Source organism: Archocentrus centrarchus, chromosome 21 (assembly GCF_007364275.1).
Source record: "Archocentrus centrarchus isolate MPI-CPG fArcCen1 chromosome 21, fArcCen1, whole genome shotgun sequence".
Classification (NCBI taxonomy): Eukaryota; Metazoa; Chordata; class Actinopteri; order Cichliformes; family Cichlidae; genus Archocentrus; species Archocentrus centrarchus.
The window spans coordinates 26403153-26418522 of NC_044366.1; the positions used below are offsets into that span (position 1 = coordinate 26403153).

The window sequence follows — 15370 nt, forward strand, 5'->3', positions numbered from 1 at the left end:
ATGAAAAGTAGTCAATAATAAGTGGGAGTGGCCTACTTACACACTCACACAAGCCCCCCCCAAAGAAAAGATTTATTATTATGACTAAAAGCTCATTTTCTCCTGTATCTCCTGTTACAGCAGAGAACAATAAAACAATCAGTTACATTAAATCAACAGTACATAAGAACTTTTCAGCCATGTTTTTAAACTGTAATAAAAACTCTCTCAAAACATTTTGTGTAAAAGCTCTCTGAACCAGCACCACATGATGTTACACATGATTATTAAAGAGGATCTAAATAAAGTAAAAAAACTTTAGCCATAAAACTTGAGTGGAGTTTAGATTTTGCTGAATTTCAGGGTTGCTACAGCTGAATATCTATCCTCAGTAGAATAAATCTGCAATAATAATAATAGTAGTATTGGTGGCTGAATTTGCCAAATATGTACACATATCTTCATAATCCTCAGAAAAAGTGGTGTTATAGTATTTTTTCACAGACCCACGGCAGAGAAGATTCACATGAAAAATCATTCCAAGAAGCGGACATAGGAGTTCTGATGTGAGCACAGTCCTCTTCACCCCACCGCAGGCTTCCACCACCATTATCAGGCTGAGAACTTTCCCAGTACCTAGAAGGCCAGTGAGCAAAAACATTTTTATTGTTGAAAAAAGGATTTCGATTTGAAAAGTTTATACAAGCAGGAAAAAGCAAGAAAAAAAATATCTATATATCTTTGTTTTTTAGTGGCTCCACAATGTAGCGGTTTGCACGTTCACTTAACAAAGGAACAATCCCCAGTTTGATCCCAGGAATAAGGGAAAAGTCACTTCTGTTTCTGTTGTTTGTTTATGTTACGCTATTTTTAGACTTACTTCACAGTCAGAGGAGTTCCATCTATCCATTTCCACGTTCCCTCCTCTTCTTTATCATTTAAACCAATCCAAGCTGGGTTACTGGTCAATGAAGCAAGGAAGTTCTGCTCAACAGAAGGAAAGAAATTCTATTTATATGACAATAAACTGTGGAGTTTTTCTGAGCATATCATTGAAAATGATCAAAAACCTGTTACAACCTAATAAATAATAATAATAATAAATAAATAAACAATATCTGCAATGACTGCATTACAGCTGACACACTGTTGTTAGACTGCCACGCATCCTTACTGGTTGCCATCATAATATGTTTATTTGAGGGTGTTTCTTTATGTTCACAAATGGTAAATCTGTTGCAGTCTGGCTCAATGAATATGTTTTATTAAACACCTTTTAGAAGCAAGTATTCTTCAGGGGCAATGCACTGATGTTGTCAGGCATGCATGGAAACATGTGGGGGCAACACAAGCTACTGAGTACCATTTTGAGTTTGTGCAAAGAAATTTCAGCAAAATTAATCGTTTTTTTTTTTTCACTTTGATTTTCAGCCCTCTGTAGGTTGATAAATCAAAGATTCCTTTCATTCCTGAGGCACACAGTACAGATATGCAGCATGATTTTTCCCAGTGAGATCTGATGTGTTTTTTTGAGCAGTGTCTTGCTCTTGTCCATTGTCAAATCATCTACTGTGTGTTCCTCCCATGTGCTTCCTTTTCTTTTTTTTTTTTTTTTTTTTTTTTTTTTTTTTTTTAGAGTTGCAGTATTTTTAGTTTGTTTCCCATTTTGGATTTTTGTGCTCTGGATTTCTAGAGTCAACCTAATAAGAGGAATTTTTTTGTTTACTAAGTTCTGTATTTGGACTGTGATGAAAACACAAGTATACTGCAGACATTGCACCTGTTCTTCAGCGCTGTCTATCACCGCCAGATCTGCTCCTTTGTCTCTGCAGTCCTTTCTACCTTGATCCCAGGTACCAGACCTTTCAGAGAGGCGATAACAGCTACAACCGACCATGCTCCATCTCGAAGGACATGTTTTCTCTGGAAGAAACATTGAACACAATGTTGTTTATATGATACACTTTACAAGAACAAGACACGAGTTTTAAAAGTCAGTAAAGTTACACAACTATTGCAGTGCTGTCATTCACTTTCTTCAAGCTAATTCAGTCACTTTAATTTAATGTGTTCAAAGAGGAGACTGTCTTTGCAATGATGTCAAAAACATTAGCATTACATATATTAAACAGAATATGAAAGCTGCAAAATTAAGTAAGTTATTAAAATTATATAATAGAGATCACCAAAAATTCCACCATGCAGAACAAAGCAACACAAAACCTTTCGGTTTTGGTTTAAACATCTTAAACTGGCTGTAGGAACATGGAACATCACTTCTCTGGTAGGGAAGGAGCCTGAGTGTTTGCAGGAAGTTTAAATACTGGCCAATGCACAGCATGGGTCCTATGACCAATGTGATGCAGTGGGGCCTGGAACCTGTTACTTGGGGTTGTCCCCAATAGACCTTATAGCTAAGGAACAGGGCCTGAATCTTGTTAGAGTTTATTCACCAAGCAGCAGTTCAGTGCTAAAGCAGTCTTGGAATCTCTGGGTGGGCTGCTGAAAGGATCATGTTCCAAACTTCCATGGTTGCATAAAACTACCCAAAGCTGCAGCCATAAGGTGGTTGGTGCAACTTTGTGCCAAAGACTTGAGTGTAGGAGGTCCTCAGTGAGGCCATGGAGCAAGACTTTCAGTTGGCCTCAAAGAAATTCTGGCAAACAGTCTGACAGTGCAGGAGGCTGAGGTGGCTCCCTGAACATACTACACACAGTTTGGATTGAATGCTTTCGATTTCACCTGAAGTTATGCTCAAGCAGTGGATGGAATACTTGGAGGATTTCCTCAGTCCCACTGACATGCTGTCCTTAAAGGAAGATAAGGGAGCAATCAAGCAGAAGAAGGCCTATCAAGCTTGGTTAGCTTACTCTATTTTTTATAATAGAGTGGGGCATCTACCATTTGGAATGTCATAGGTTCAATCCCCGACTACTCCATTCTGCATGCTGAAATACACTATATTGCCAAAAGTATTCACTTACTAATCTAAATCATTGAATTCAAGTGTTCCAGTCACTTCCATGGCCACAGGTGTATAAAATCAAGCACCTAGGCATGCAGACTGCTTCTACATGTACAAACACTTCTGAAAGAATGGGTCGCTCTCAGGAGCTCAGTGAATGGGTCCTGTGGAAGCGATTGGGGACAACAGCAACAGCAAAGTGGGAGACCACGTAAAATCCACGTGGGGTCACTGAATGCTGAGCACATAGTACGCAGAGGTTGCAACTTTCTGCAGAGTCAGTTGCTACACACCTCCAAACTTCATGTGACCTTCAGATTAGTTCAAGAACAGTGTGCAGAGAGTTTCATGGAATGGGTTTCCCTGGCCGAGCAGCTGCATCCAAGCCTTACATCACCAAGCACAATGCAAAGTGTTGGATGCAGTGGTGTAAAGCATGCCGCCACTGCACCCTAGAGCAATGGAGACGTGTTCTCTGGAGTAATTAATCACAGGTCTCACATCTACAATCTGAGGGACAAATTTGGGTTTGGCGGTTGCCAGGGGAACAGTACTTATCTGACTGCACTGTGCCAAATGTAAAGTGTGGTGGAGGGGGGGTTAGGGTGTAGAGTTTTTTTTTTCAGGAGTTTTTAGTTCCAGTGAAAGAAACTCTTAATGCCTCAGCATACCAAGACATTTTGGACAATTTCATGCTCCCAACTTTGTGGGAACAGTTTGGGGATGTCCCCTTCCTGTTCCAACATGACTGCACACCAGTGCACAAAACGAGGTCCATAAAGACATGGATGAGAGAGTTTGGTGTGGAAGAACTTGACTGGCCTACACAGAGTCCTGACCTCAACCCAATAGAACACCTTTGGGATTAATTAGAGCGAAGACTGTGAGCCAGGCCTTCTCCACCAACATCCGTGTCTGAGCTCACAAATGTGCTTCTGAAAGAATGGTCAAAAATTCCCATAAACACTCCTAAACCTTGTGGAAAGCCTTCCCAGAAGAGTTGAAGCTGTTATGTCTGCAAAGGGTGGGCCAACATCATAGTAAACCCTCTGGATTAGGAATGGGATGTCACTCAAGTTCATATGTGTGTGAAGGCAGAAGAGTGAATACTTTTGCTAATATAGTGTATGTTCCTCCGCTCACCTATTCAACTCATTTCAGTTCAGGTTTCTTCATATCGGACTGAATCACAACCACAGTCACCTTCAGGCACTTACTCTGGCTTGCAAAAGTATTCATACCCCTTGAACATTTCCATATTTTGTCACATTACAACCACAAACATAAATATATTTCACTGGAATTTAATGTGAAAGACCAACACAAAGTGGTATACAATTGTGAAGTGGAAAGAAAATTATACATGATTCAAAACATTTTTTACAAATAAAAAACTGAAAAGTGTGGTGTGCAAAAGTATTCAGCCCCCCCTGAGTCAATACTTTGTGGAACCACCTTTTGCTGCAATTACAGCTGCAAGTCTTTTAGGTTTTCTTCCAAGATTGCCCTGTATTTGGCTCCATCCATCTTCCCATCAATTCTGACCAACTTCCCTGTCCCTGCTGAAGAGAAGCAGCCCCAGAGCATGATGCTGCCACCACCATATTTGACAGTGGGGATGGTGTGTTCAGAGTGATGTGCAGTGTTAATTCTCCGCCACACATAGCGTTTTGCATTTTGGCCAGAAAGTTCAATTTTGGTCTCATCTGACCAAAGCACCTTGTTCCACATGTTTGCTGTGTCCCCAACATGGCTTCTGGCAAACTGCAAACAGGACTTTTTATGGTTTTCTTTTAACAATGGCTTTCTTCTTGCCACTCTTCCATAAAGACCACATTTGTGCAGTGCACGACTAATAGTTGTCCTTCCCCAACCTGAGCTGTGGATCTCTGCATTTCCTCCAGAGTCACCATGGGCCTCTTGGCTGCATCTCTGATCAGTGCTCTCCTTGTTCGGCCTGTAAGTTTAGGTGGACGGCCTTGTCTTGGTAGGTTTACAGTTGTGCCATTTCCGGATAATGAATTGAACAGTGCTCCGTGAGATGTTCAAAGCTTGGGAAATTTTGTTATAGCCTAAGCCTGCTTTAAACTTCTCCACAACCTTATTCCTGACCTGTCTGCTGTGTTCTTTGGACTTCATGATGCTGTTTACTCCCCAATATTCTCTTAACCAACCTCTGAGGCTGTCATGGAGCAGCTGTATTTGTACTGAGATTAGATTACATACAGGTGGACTCTTTTTAGTCCGCGTGAGCAGAAAGAGAAAAGAATGACACACAACAACTCAATCTTAACAGTACATGCAGGACTCACTCTGTTTAGCCAAACTCTGAAGCCTTTCAAGTTCCTTGGTCTTCTCAGTGAGATTAGCATGCAGCAGGTCTCTCTCCTCAGTCATAAAGGAAAGGATGTTATTCATGGCAGAGAGCTCTGTAGCTGAATCTTGGTCTGAAACAGATCGAAATGCATGCATCTGAAACACAAAGCATCCCTTCCTTTCCTTTATTCATTACTGTTTCTCTAATTACCGTATTTTCCGGACTATAGAGCGCACCATACTATAAGCCGCACCTACAAATTTTTGGGAAAAAACTGGAAACGTACATATATAAGCCGCACCGGGCTATAAGCCGCTGGTATCTCCGCCGCTCTCGGTTTTCCACAATTACTCGGCACTCAGCAGAGGGGGACAGACAACCCCAAATTTGAGTTATAACAAGTCAATTCACCATTGATTCGTTCACGCCGAGCTTACGTGCAGCGGCTCTATTTCCCTCCTGTAGTGCCAGGTCGATAGCCCTCAACTTAAAAGCGGCATCATAGGAAGTTCTTTTTGTGGTTTCCATGATGAGGGAGTTTGAAAAAAATCTCTTTTGTGCCTGCTGCTAGCACTTGTTGGCGCTTTCTTCTTTGATTTCCAACTTTGACGTCCCATGATTCATATCCTGCTAAAGAGCCCCCTGGTGGTTAAAGAAAAATCCACAGAAACGCCGCACCGGGCTATAAGCCGCATGGTTCAAAACGTGGGAAAAAAGTAGCGGCTTATAGTCCGAAAAATACGGTAGATTGAATTCAAATCAAAATATTTTAAACTTTTGCCAGAACATAACGAAAGAAAAATCTTCATAAAAGTTTATTTTTTACCTTTTGCTGTATTGTTGTTGTGGGCTTTCTATATTAAACTTGTTTAAGTTCCTTTCAGTTTGTGAGGTGTTTCTTTTCAAAACTTGTTTACGTTGTCAAAGTTAGTTCAGGATAGGCTGATGCCATCCAGAATTTTGAATCTTTTTACAATATTATCTAAGAAGAAGCAGACTCACAGTGGACTCCAAGGGTGATGAGTCCAATCAGGAGGAAAACATTCAGCAGGCCCAAAGTGGGAATAACATGAAAACGGAAACTCGTCTTAAAGCTCCTTGGACCTGGTAAGAGAACCAACCAGTGATGCAGATAATGTACAGCAGATTAAAGATGAATGAATACATCTGTTCCCTTTTCTGTCACTTCTTTCTTACCTGTGCAATTTGTTGAAGGTACTGGATGGGAAGGTTTGGAATAATCAACATTGGCATAAATTTCCTCCATTGCTCCTAAGGATGCTGATTATGTCTGTCAGTTCTGCAGCACTGGACATGTAACCTGTGAAAGTATTACTGGTATCAGTTTCTTGTATTTCAGCTTTAGGGGAACTGAAATGTTTCAAATATTATTAATACCTTTGCAACGCATTGATCTACCACTGAAACTGGGTTTTTTGTTCTGAAAGTGTGAAGTGGTTTCCAGAAACAAAACAACTATTCATAGTTTTCTGAAGAACTTTAAACTTTCAGTTCCTTCTTTCTTAAAAGGAAACAGTCATAAAAGTTAAAGGTATTTGTACAGATAGAATGCAGATATCATTCTTAAGGAAATTGCTGAGGTGAGTGATTCAAAATGCATGAATGGCATTCATGTTGCAAACTGAAGTTGTCCAAATTCAGAGTTTTTGCAACAATGATTTGGACTCTGTCACGTTGTAGGTAGATAGGTGGGTAACCCCAGCTGCCACAGGGTGACAGGCAGGGTGCATCCTGGACAGTTTGCCGTCCTATCACAGGACTAACCTGCAAGCGCCACAAATGAAGGCCCTACCTGGGTTTGAAGATAAGAGATAAGATAAGATGAAACTTTAATGATCCTATGATGGGGAAATTTGTGCATTACTGCAGCTCAAGTACAGAGAAGAACAAGAAAGAGAGCAGCAGTTAAGGAGAAAAGAAAGAAAACCAAATGAAATAAAATAGAACAAAAGCAGGACCCCTTTGCTGTGCGGCATCGCAACGCTGAAAAGGATAAATGGAAGGAAACAGATGGATGGATAGTTGGAATATTGAACTATTCTTCAAAGTTGCAGAAACTTTATCAATTCTGGCAGATTTCTATCAGAATAGTCAGATTTCTATCTAGTCTGCTTAATGCATTAATTTATTTATTCATAGATGATGTCAATAAATATGCACCGAGAGAGAATAAAAAGTGGCACCTCAAAATTAAAAACATTTATTATTATTGGACTCAGATTTGTAAAAATACATTTTCAATGACAAAAAATAGCAACTTACAACTTATTCAATACAAAATTTTGCACAGAACCTATATCACACGGCTCATGTTGAATAAAATGTGCTTCTCAGAGTCTGAGATTTGTACTCAGTGTACACAAAACACTACAGACACTTATTTTCATGCATTGTGGCTCTGTTCACCGGTTCAGAACTTGTGGCTTGAAGTCACACAAAAACTTTCCTTTATCTTGGGCTGCAGAATCCCATTATCTCCTCATTTGTGCTTGCTAGGTTAAATAACTTCAACCAATCTTCCAACCAAGCAAGCTAAAGTTACACTCACAGCTTTAGTCATTGCAAAGAAAATAATACTTGTTAACTGGAAAGATAAACAATCGCTTAATAATCACTGGTTAAATCTCCTGATTGAGTACATATCCATGGAAAGAGTATCTGCCTCCCTAAAAAACAGAATGACACATTTTATTGAAACATGGTCTCCATTCATTAACTCTTTAAATATAACTCTAGAATCCTGATTTTTGCCTATCAATGAATACCTTAATGTACATTGCTAAATATATTATTATTATTATTATTATTAATAATAATAATAATAATAATAATAATAATAAAGTGTATGGTTGACCTTATCACTACTGGCATTTTTGGTAACATTTGTGTGTTTTGAGTTATTAACTTTTCTAATCTGTGTTGCAGCTACAGGAGCTATTTATTGTCTTCTTTCTCCCCCGTTTGCAGACAGCAACTGATCACTCAAGGGGTCATAACACGAGTTAATTGGGCTTTCTATTCTCGCCCCTGGCGCCCCTTGGGGGGGCAGGAGCGCTCCCCCTGGCCTGGGGTGCCGGTCAGGGATGGGGCGGTTGGGCCTGTTGGGTGGACTCGGGGCTGTGCTGCCCGGGCTTCGTGGGGTGGGGTGGGGTGGTGATGGACGGGGAGACCTTTCCTGGGGTTGGGAGAGGGTTGAAGCCTTCCACCACCTGGCTATGCCTAAAAATTCTTCCCAGAAAAATTATGAACAGAATCGGTGACAAAGGGCAGCCCTGACGGAGTCCAACACCCACAGGAAACGAAACTGACTTATTACTGGCTATACGGACCAAGCTCTCACTGCAGTTGTACAGAGATTGAATGGCCCGCAACAACGGGCCAGACACCCCATACTCCCGCAGGACCTCCCAAAGGATACCCCGAGGGACACGGTCGAATGCCTTCTCCAAGTCCACAAAGCACATGTAGACTGGTTGGGCAAACTCCCATGCACACTTGAATATCCTTGAGAGGATAAAGAGCTGGTCCAGCGTTCCGCGACCAGGACGAAAACCGCATTGCTCCTCGTGAATCCGAGGTTCGACTAACGGACGGACCCTCCTTTCCAGCACCCTGGCATAGACCTTTCCGGGAAGGCTGAGGAGTGTGATCCCCCGAAAGTTGGAGCACACCCTCCGGTCTCCCTTCTTAAAGATGGGGACCACCACCCCGGTCTGCCAATCCAATGGCACTGCCCCAGATCTCCACGCGATGTTGCAGAGGCGTGTCAACCAAAACAGCCCTACAACATCCAGAGCCTTCAGGAACTCAGGGCGAATCTTGTCCACCCCAGGGGCCCTGCCACCAAAGAGTTGTTTAACTGCCTCAGTGACCTCATCCCCAGTGATGTTCAAGTCATCTCCCTCGTCCCCAGACTCTGCTTCCACTACAGAAGGCGTGTCAGTGGGATTCAGGAGGTCCTCAAAGTATTCCTTCCACCGTCTGACTATAGCCTCAGTTGAAGTCAGCAGCACCCCACCCGCACTATAAACCGTGTGAGTGGAGCACTGCTTTCCCCTCCTGAGTCGCCTGACGGTTTGCCAGAATCGCTTCGATGCCGTCCAAAAGTCTTTTTCCATGGCCTCACCGAACTCCTCCCACACCCAAGTTTTTGCTTTGGCCGCTGCCCGAGCTGCATTCCGCTTGGCCTGCCAATACCTCCCACAGGCTAACCAAGCCCAATAGGACTCTTTCTTCAGCTTGATGGCTCCCTTCACCTCCGGTGACCACCATCTGGTTCGGGGGTTACCACCACGACAGGTACCAACCACCTTGCAGCCACAGCTCTGAGCAGCAGCCTCAACAATGGAGGTGCGGAACAATACAATACAATACAATTCAATTCAATTCAATTCAATTCAATTCAATTCAATTCAATTCAATTCAATTCAATTCAATTTTATTTATATGGTGCCAAATCACAACAAACAGTCGCCTCAAGGCCCTTTGTATTGTCATGGTCCATTCGGACTCAATGTCCTCAGCCTCCCTCAGAATGCTGTCGAAGTTCTGCCGGAGGTGGGAGTTGAAGATCTCCCGGACTGGGGCTTCTGCCAGGCATTCCCAGCGCACCCTCACAATGCGTTTTGGTGCGCCAGGTCTGTCCAGCATCTTCCCCTGCCACCTGATCCAACTCACCACCAGGTGGTGATCAGTTGACAGCTCAGCTCCCCTCTTCACCCGAGTGTCCAGAACATACGGCCGCAGATCTGATGATGCGATTACAAAATCGATCATCGCCATTTTTGCATCTGTGGGTGGGGTGGGGGTGATGTGGGTGTTGGGAGCAGTGCGGCTTGAGGATGGTTTGGGGGTGATAGGTCTTGCTGGCTGGGCTATGTGGCTCCTCCTCTTTTCCTCCCCTTCCCCACAATCTCTCCATTTATCTGCTCCCCTCCCCTCACCACATGTGCCCATGTGGTGCAGGCTTGTCATCTGCCCTGCGAGCCTGGTGCCCTGCTGCTGTGCCTGGCTCTCTGGGGTGAGGTGGGTGCCCTTTGCTCTGTCGGGGGTTGGCGGGGGCCATGGGTGTGGGGGGCTTGGGTGTGCGTGCTGTGGGCCAGGTTGTCCTGTGCTGCTGGGGCTGTGCCTGGGCTCCCGGGTTGTCCTGGCTGTTGTGCCTCCTGGGCCTTGGGTCTGTTCACTGTCCCTCGGCACGTGTGGTGCTTTGGGCTCCTTTTCTGGGTGCCCGTGTCGCCTGGGTGGGATCGGGTTGTGCTCTCGGCCTCTGTTGGCTTTGTAGAGGGCCTCAGACACTGATGTAGATCTTCCTGCATGTTTCTGCGCTGGCACGCACAGGGGTTTCCACTGCTTCTTGGCCTTTGATGCGGGTTGCTAACACTTGGGTTCTTGTTGCCATCCTGTGTTGTGATGTTTGGACTCACCACACTGACTGATTTGGTTTCTGATCTCTCTTTGTCCTTGTTTAGGGGTCTGGATGCTGGTCGTCACTGAGGTGCTTTTATTCGTGCTTTTATTCTTATTTATTTTTTATTTTTTTGTGAAGGGGAAGAAAAAAAATCTTGTGATGAGTAGGGCTCACTATGTTAAATTTGGAAGGGATCACATGCATGTCTTCACAAGTGCATGAACATGGGCACGTATGCGCACAGGGACATGCATGCATGAGCGCGCACACACACACACACACACACACACACACACACACACACACACTCCAAAAAAAAAAAAAAAAGGCGTGGGCCAATGATGTATTGAAACACTACCAACCGACAGATACCCCAGCCTGTAGCAGATAGCATAAATGATTTTTTTTTCAGTTTCCTGCCTGTTTATGCTGCATGGATGGGGTACCTGTCAGACTTTTTTCTCTGAGGCCCTTAATTAAAAAAAAACACTTTTAGCAAAAACAGACTTGACCACTAGATGGAGCCATTGTAACTCTAGTTCTGTTGCGAAGACCAGGAAAGGTTTGTTTATTCTGTGGTGCCCTATATTATCCCATATCTTGTTTGTGTTACATTTGTGTGTTTGGTGTTTTATGTTTGCTTGTTGTTGCATCAGTAAATATCTGTGCTTAGTTATGCATTCTCATTTCTATTTGCTTGTGCCTTTTTGTAGACTGTTTTATTTGTATTTGTATTTTTCTACTTTCTTATGTGTGTGTGCATTTGTGTGCACAGACAGGTGTATTCTGTGGCCCTTGTGGACCCTTGACATGATTAGATGTCCAGCAGGAGTCTTGGAGCAGGGAGCAGCAGCACAGAGGAGCTGATGGAGCCCCGAGCCCGGAGCTGGTTTCTATTGTCCCCAGTAATTGGATTTGGTCTGGAAGGAGAGATGGCAACCAGTGAGAGGCTGTGATCATTAGGTGTGAATGAGACATGTGGTTCCAGGGCTGAACACACAACCACACAAAAATACACATACACACACAGACACACACTGGTATTGTGCTAGTCAATGGACATTGAATACTCACACGTGTCCGCTAATCCAGATTAGACTGAAATTGTCTGCTATCATGTGTTTTAAAATCATTTTGTAAAAGATCTCCACAGTAGTGAAATATGAAAACAGCTACATCTCTATATTACATTGCTGCCACCTTCCATAATAATGTTACTGCTAACACACAGTATAGAGGGGTGCTTCATGGTTACCAGTTATATAAGACAGGCCTCACAAAATCAGGTTTTATGGCAGGAAACTCCCTGCCAGATAAATCTCCCCTATGTTGTTATCGAAACCAGGATTAGCTTCACCAGGAAAATCAGTGTGCATTGATATACCTAGCATACACTCACCTGTTGCTCACTCATTGTAACAGTGTGGGGGTTACAGCTCTGTTTACTGTGTCTTATGCACTTGTGTGGAAAATATAATTAATAAACTAAAATAAATTAGAAAGCATGGATCACAGAGGCACATCTGCAGCCCATCTCTACTCACGCCTACCTACTCAAAGTCACCACTAGCAGCACATAACTACATCTCTGTCAGATGTCCAGTTGCATTGTGGTTAATGTGGGTGCTTTGCTTTTGGCAAGAGAATGGTAAATGGACACTTTTCTACTCTAACTGCACACTCATTCACCCAATTACACACACTTTCACACAAGTTCTTTTTTCTGTACCTATGCACCTGCTTTTACACAGACACACACACACGCACACGCACACGCACACACACACACACACACACACACACACACACACACACACACACACACACATGCGCGCGCGCGCACAAACACACAGATGAGGGGTAACTCGTGGTTCAGTATCTTGCCCAAGGGTACACTATATTGCCAAAAGTATTCACTTGTTTGCCTTCACACACATATGAACTTGAGTTACATCTTATTCCTAATCTATAGGGTTTAAAATGATGCCCACCCTTTGAAGCTATAACAGCTTCAACTCTTCTGGGAAGGCTTTCGACAAGGTTTAGGAGTGTTTTTGGGAATCTTTGACCATTCTTTCAGAAGCACATTTTGCTGCTGATTTGCTGTTGTTTCCATTCACTTCCACTTTGTTATAATTGCACTAACAGCTGACTGTGGAATATTTAGTAGTGAGGAAATTTCATGATTGGACTTGCTGCACAGGTGGCATCCTATCACTGTACCTCACTGGATTTCACTGAGCTCCTGAGAGCGACCCATTCTCTCACTGATGTTTGTAGAAGCAGTCTGCATGCCTAGGTGTTTGATTTATACACCTGCAGCCACAGAAGTGACTGGAACAACTGAATTGAATGATGTGGATGAGTGAGTGAATACTTTTGGCAATATAGTGTATTTCAGGACGCAGAGAGTATCCAGGGATTGAACCTATGACCTTTCAATTGGTAGATGCCCCTCTCTATTTAAAAAAAATAGAGTAAATTTGGTTTTCACTGTTTTTTCAAGCTTTAATAGAAAAATAATCATTCAGCTGCTTTCTGAAAATCTATGGTTGGCACAAAATATAAAGTAAAAAGTAAAATGCATAGGAAGAAATGAAGAAAAACACAAACTGGTATTTTTCAGTTTCACAACATGCAACATCAAGCTTTTAAGAACTTTAAAGATGTTTAAAGGAAAACTTTAAGCTAAAAGGTTAATTTGCTCATGTTTTATAGAATTATTTTCAATATGCCATTTTTACTGTGACAGTGTTGAAGCTGTTTCCTAATGATTTGCTCACAGTGCAGATGAGTTTATTCTAAAACGCAGGACTGCACCGTTTGCACATTTGCTGCTTTGATCTTGTGCTACCTTACTACTTGATTCATTCTTGAGACTGAGCTTGCATTTTTTTCTTCCCACTGGAACAAACACTTGTTGCGCTTTCTTACAGACCACCTGATAATCCTCAGACTAAAATTAGAGCAGTGCAGTGTGCTGCTTACAGACTATTTGCATATAAAATTTGTCCTGTTTGTTGTGTGTGCATGACCAGCTCACTCTCAACGAGGGAGTAACACACACACACACACACACACACACACACACACACACACACACACACACACACACACACACACACACACACACACACACACACACAAGGTGTGTTTCCATGGGGACCAAGCAGCCACTCTTCTGTTCAATAGCGCGTGAGTGAGTCGAGGTAGCCGTCTATTGTGTTGTGCGTGTTTGGGGGGTCAGGGTGGTGGTTCGAGAGGGGTTAGGGGGAGCAGTATTAAACAACACACTAGACAGATGAAAGCACTGCACATCCTTAAATCTAATCATAATTTAGTCATCAGCAGAAGATGGTATGCTCGAAATAAAGAAAAGAAAATAGGCGAGACTGACAGGAGAGAGAGACCAGAGTCCATAAGTCAAGGGAAAGGAGATGTGAGATCGCTCTTAGATGGAAAATGATGGAGCCTCGTGGACAGAGACGGTCTTATTCCTAGAGATGATGCTTAATTGTTGCATCAGTCCCCATATTCAGCTACAAGCACTTAGCCTAAAAGGATTTCTAAGGCTCAGATGCACAGCAGCAAAGACAAAGGACCAACAATACTGAAACTTCCATTTGTGAAATGTAAAATTATTACACTTATTATTATTATTAGTGTTGCAAATGAAATTACAACAACCAAATGGAAACATGGACAAAGCTGAAGAGCATTATACTTCTGTGCTCTTTTAAAGTGGAAAATGATCTTTCCACAAAGAGGTTTCAAGACCAAAATGTCAGAATCTTGAATAAGATCTTAAGATCAAGTCTTTCTGAATTTGATTTCTAGAATTAACAATTTCTAATTAACATAATAGAAAAATGTGAAACTTGCTGCAGAGAGAGTAACATAGTGGAGCACGACCCTCCTCTTCGTCAGAGAGCCTCTGATAATTATCTCTATGTGCTATTTTTTTCAGTATATTTATCAAAACACTGACACCACATTATTCTGAACAAATGCCTTATGTCCATAAGAGAGTTTAATGGTAGCAGCAGCTGTGTTAAATATTTCTATCCTGGTTGCTTTTCCTCATTGTATATTAAGATTAAGATAGTGTTTATTCGTCACATGCACAGTTATACACAGTACAATGCACAGTGAAATGTATTTTGTACCTGCAACCATATATACACACACATATAAATAAGAAGAATAAAAATAAAAATAAGTAATTCACACTATACACTATATACTATACACTATACACACTTTTACATGGAATTATAGAGTGTCCGGGGTGGCTGGGCTGTTTTAGGATCTTCACGGCCCTCAGCCTGCACTGCTTGGTGTAAATGTCCTGCAGGTTGGGGAGGATGGTTCTGATGATCCGTTCAGCTGAACGAACCACCCTTTTTAGAGCCATGAAGTTCTGCTTAGTGCAGTTTCCCATCCAGGTGGTGATGCTCCCATGCATGATGCTCTCGATGGTGCAGGTGTAAAAGTTCCTGAGCACCTTGAGTGGGAGGTTGAAGTCTCTCAGCCGCCTGAGGAGGTAGAGACGCTGTCTGGCCTTCTTCACAGTGATGTTAATGTGATGAGTCCAGGACAGGTCCCGTGAGATCGTCACTCCCAGGTGCACATAACTGAGTTTGAGCCCAGTAAGAATATCTAATATAATTTACTTGCATTT

The 15370-nt window shown here is 42.6% G+C and overlaps 1 protein-coding gene across 1 annotated transcript; it reads right to left on the bottom strand.

Annotated features, from left to right (window-relative positions):
- Positions 1–464: 464 nt before the first annotated feature.
- Positions 465–6528, bottom strand: LOC115800732 (C-type lectin domain family 10 member A-like). The gene is made up of 5 exons (XM_030758232.1): positions 6459–6528; positions 5257–5391; positions 1760–1902; positions 860–963; positions 465–615 (listed from the first exon to the last, which is right to left on the bottom strand). Exons 1-5 carry the CDS (start codon positions 6526–6528, stop codon positions 465–467), a joined length of 603 nt encoding a protein of 200 aa, XP_030614092.1.
- Between the last annotated feature and the right edge of the window lie 8842 nt (positions 6529–15370).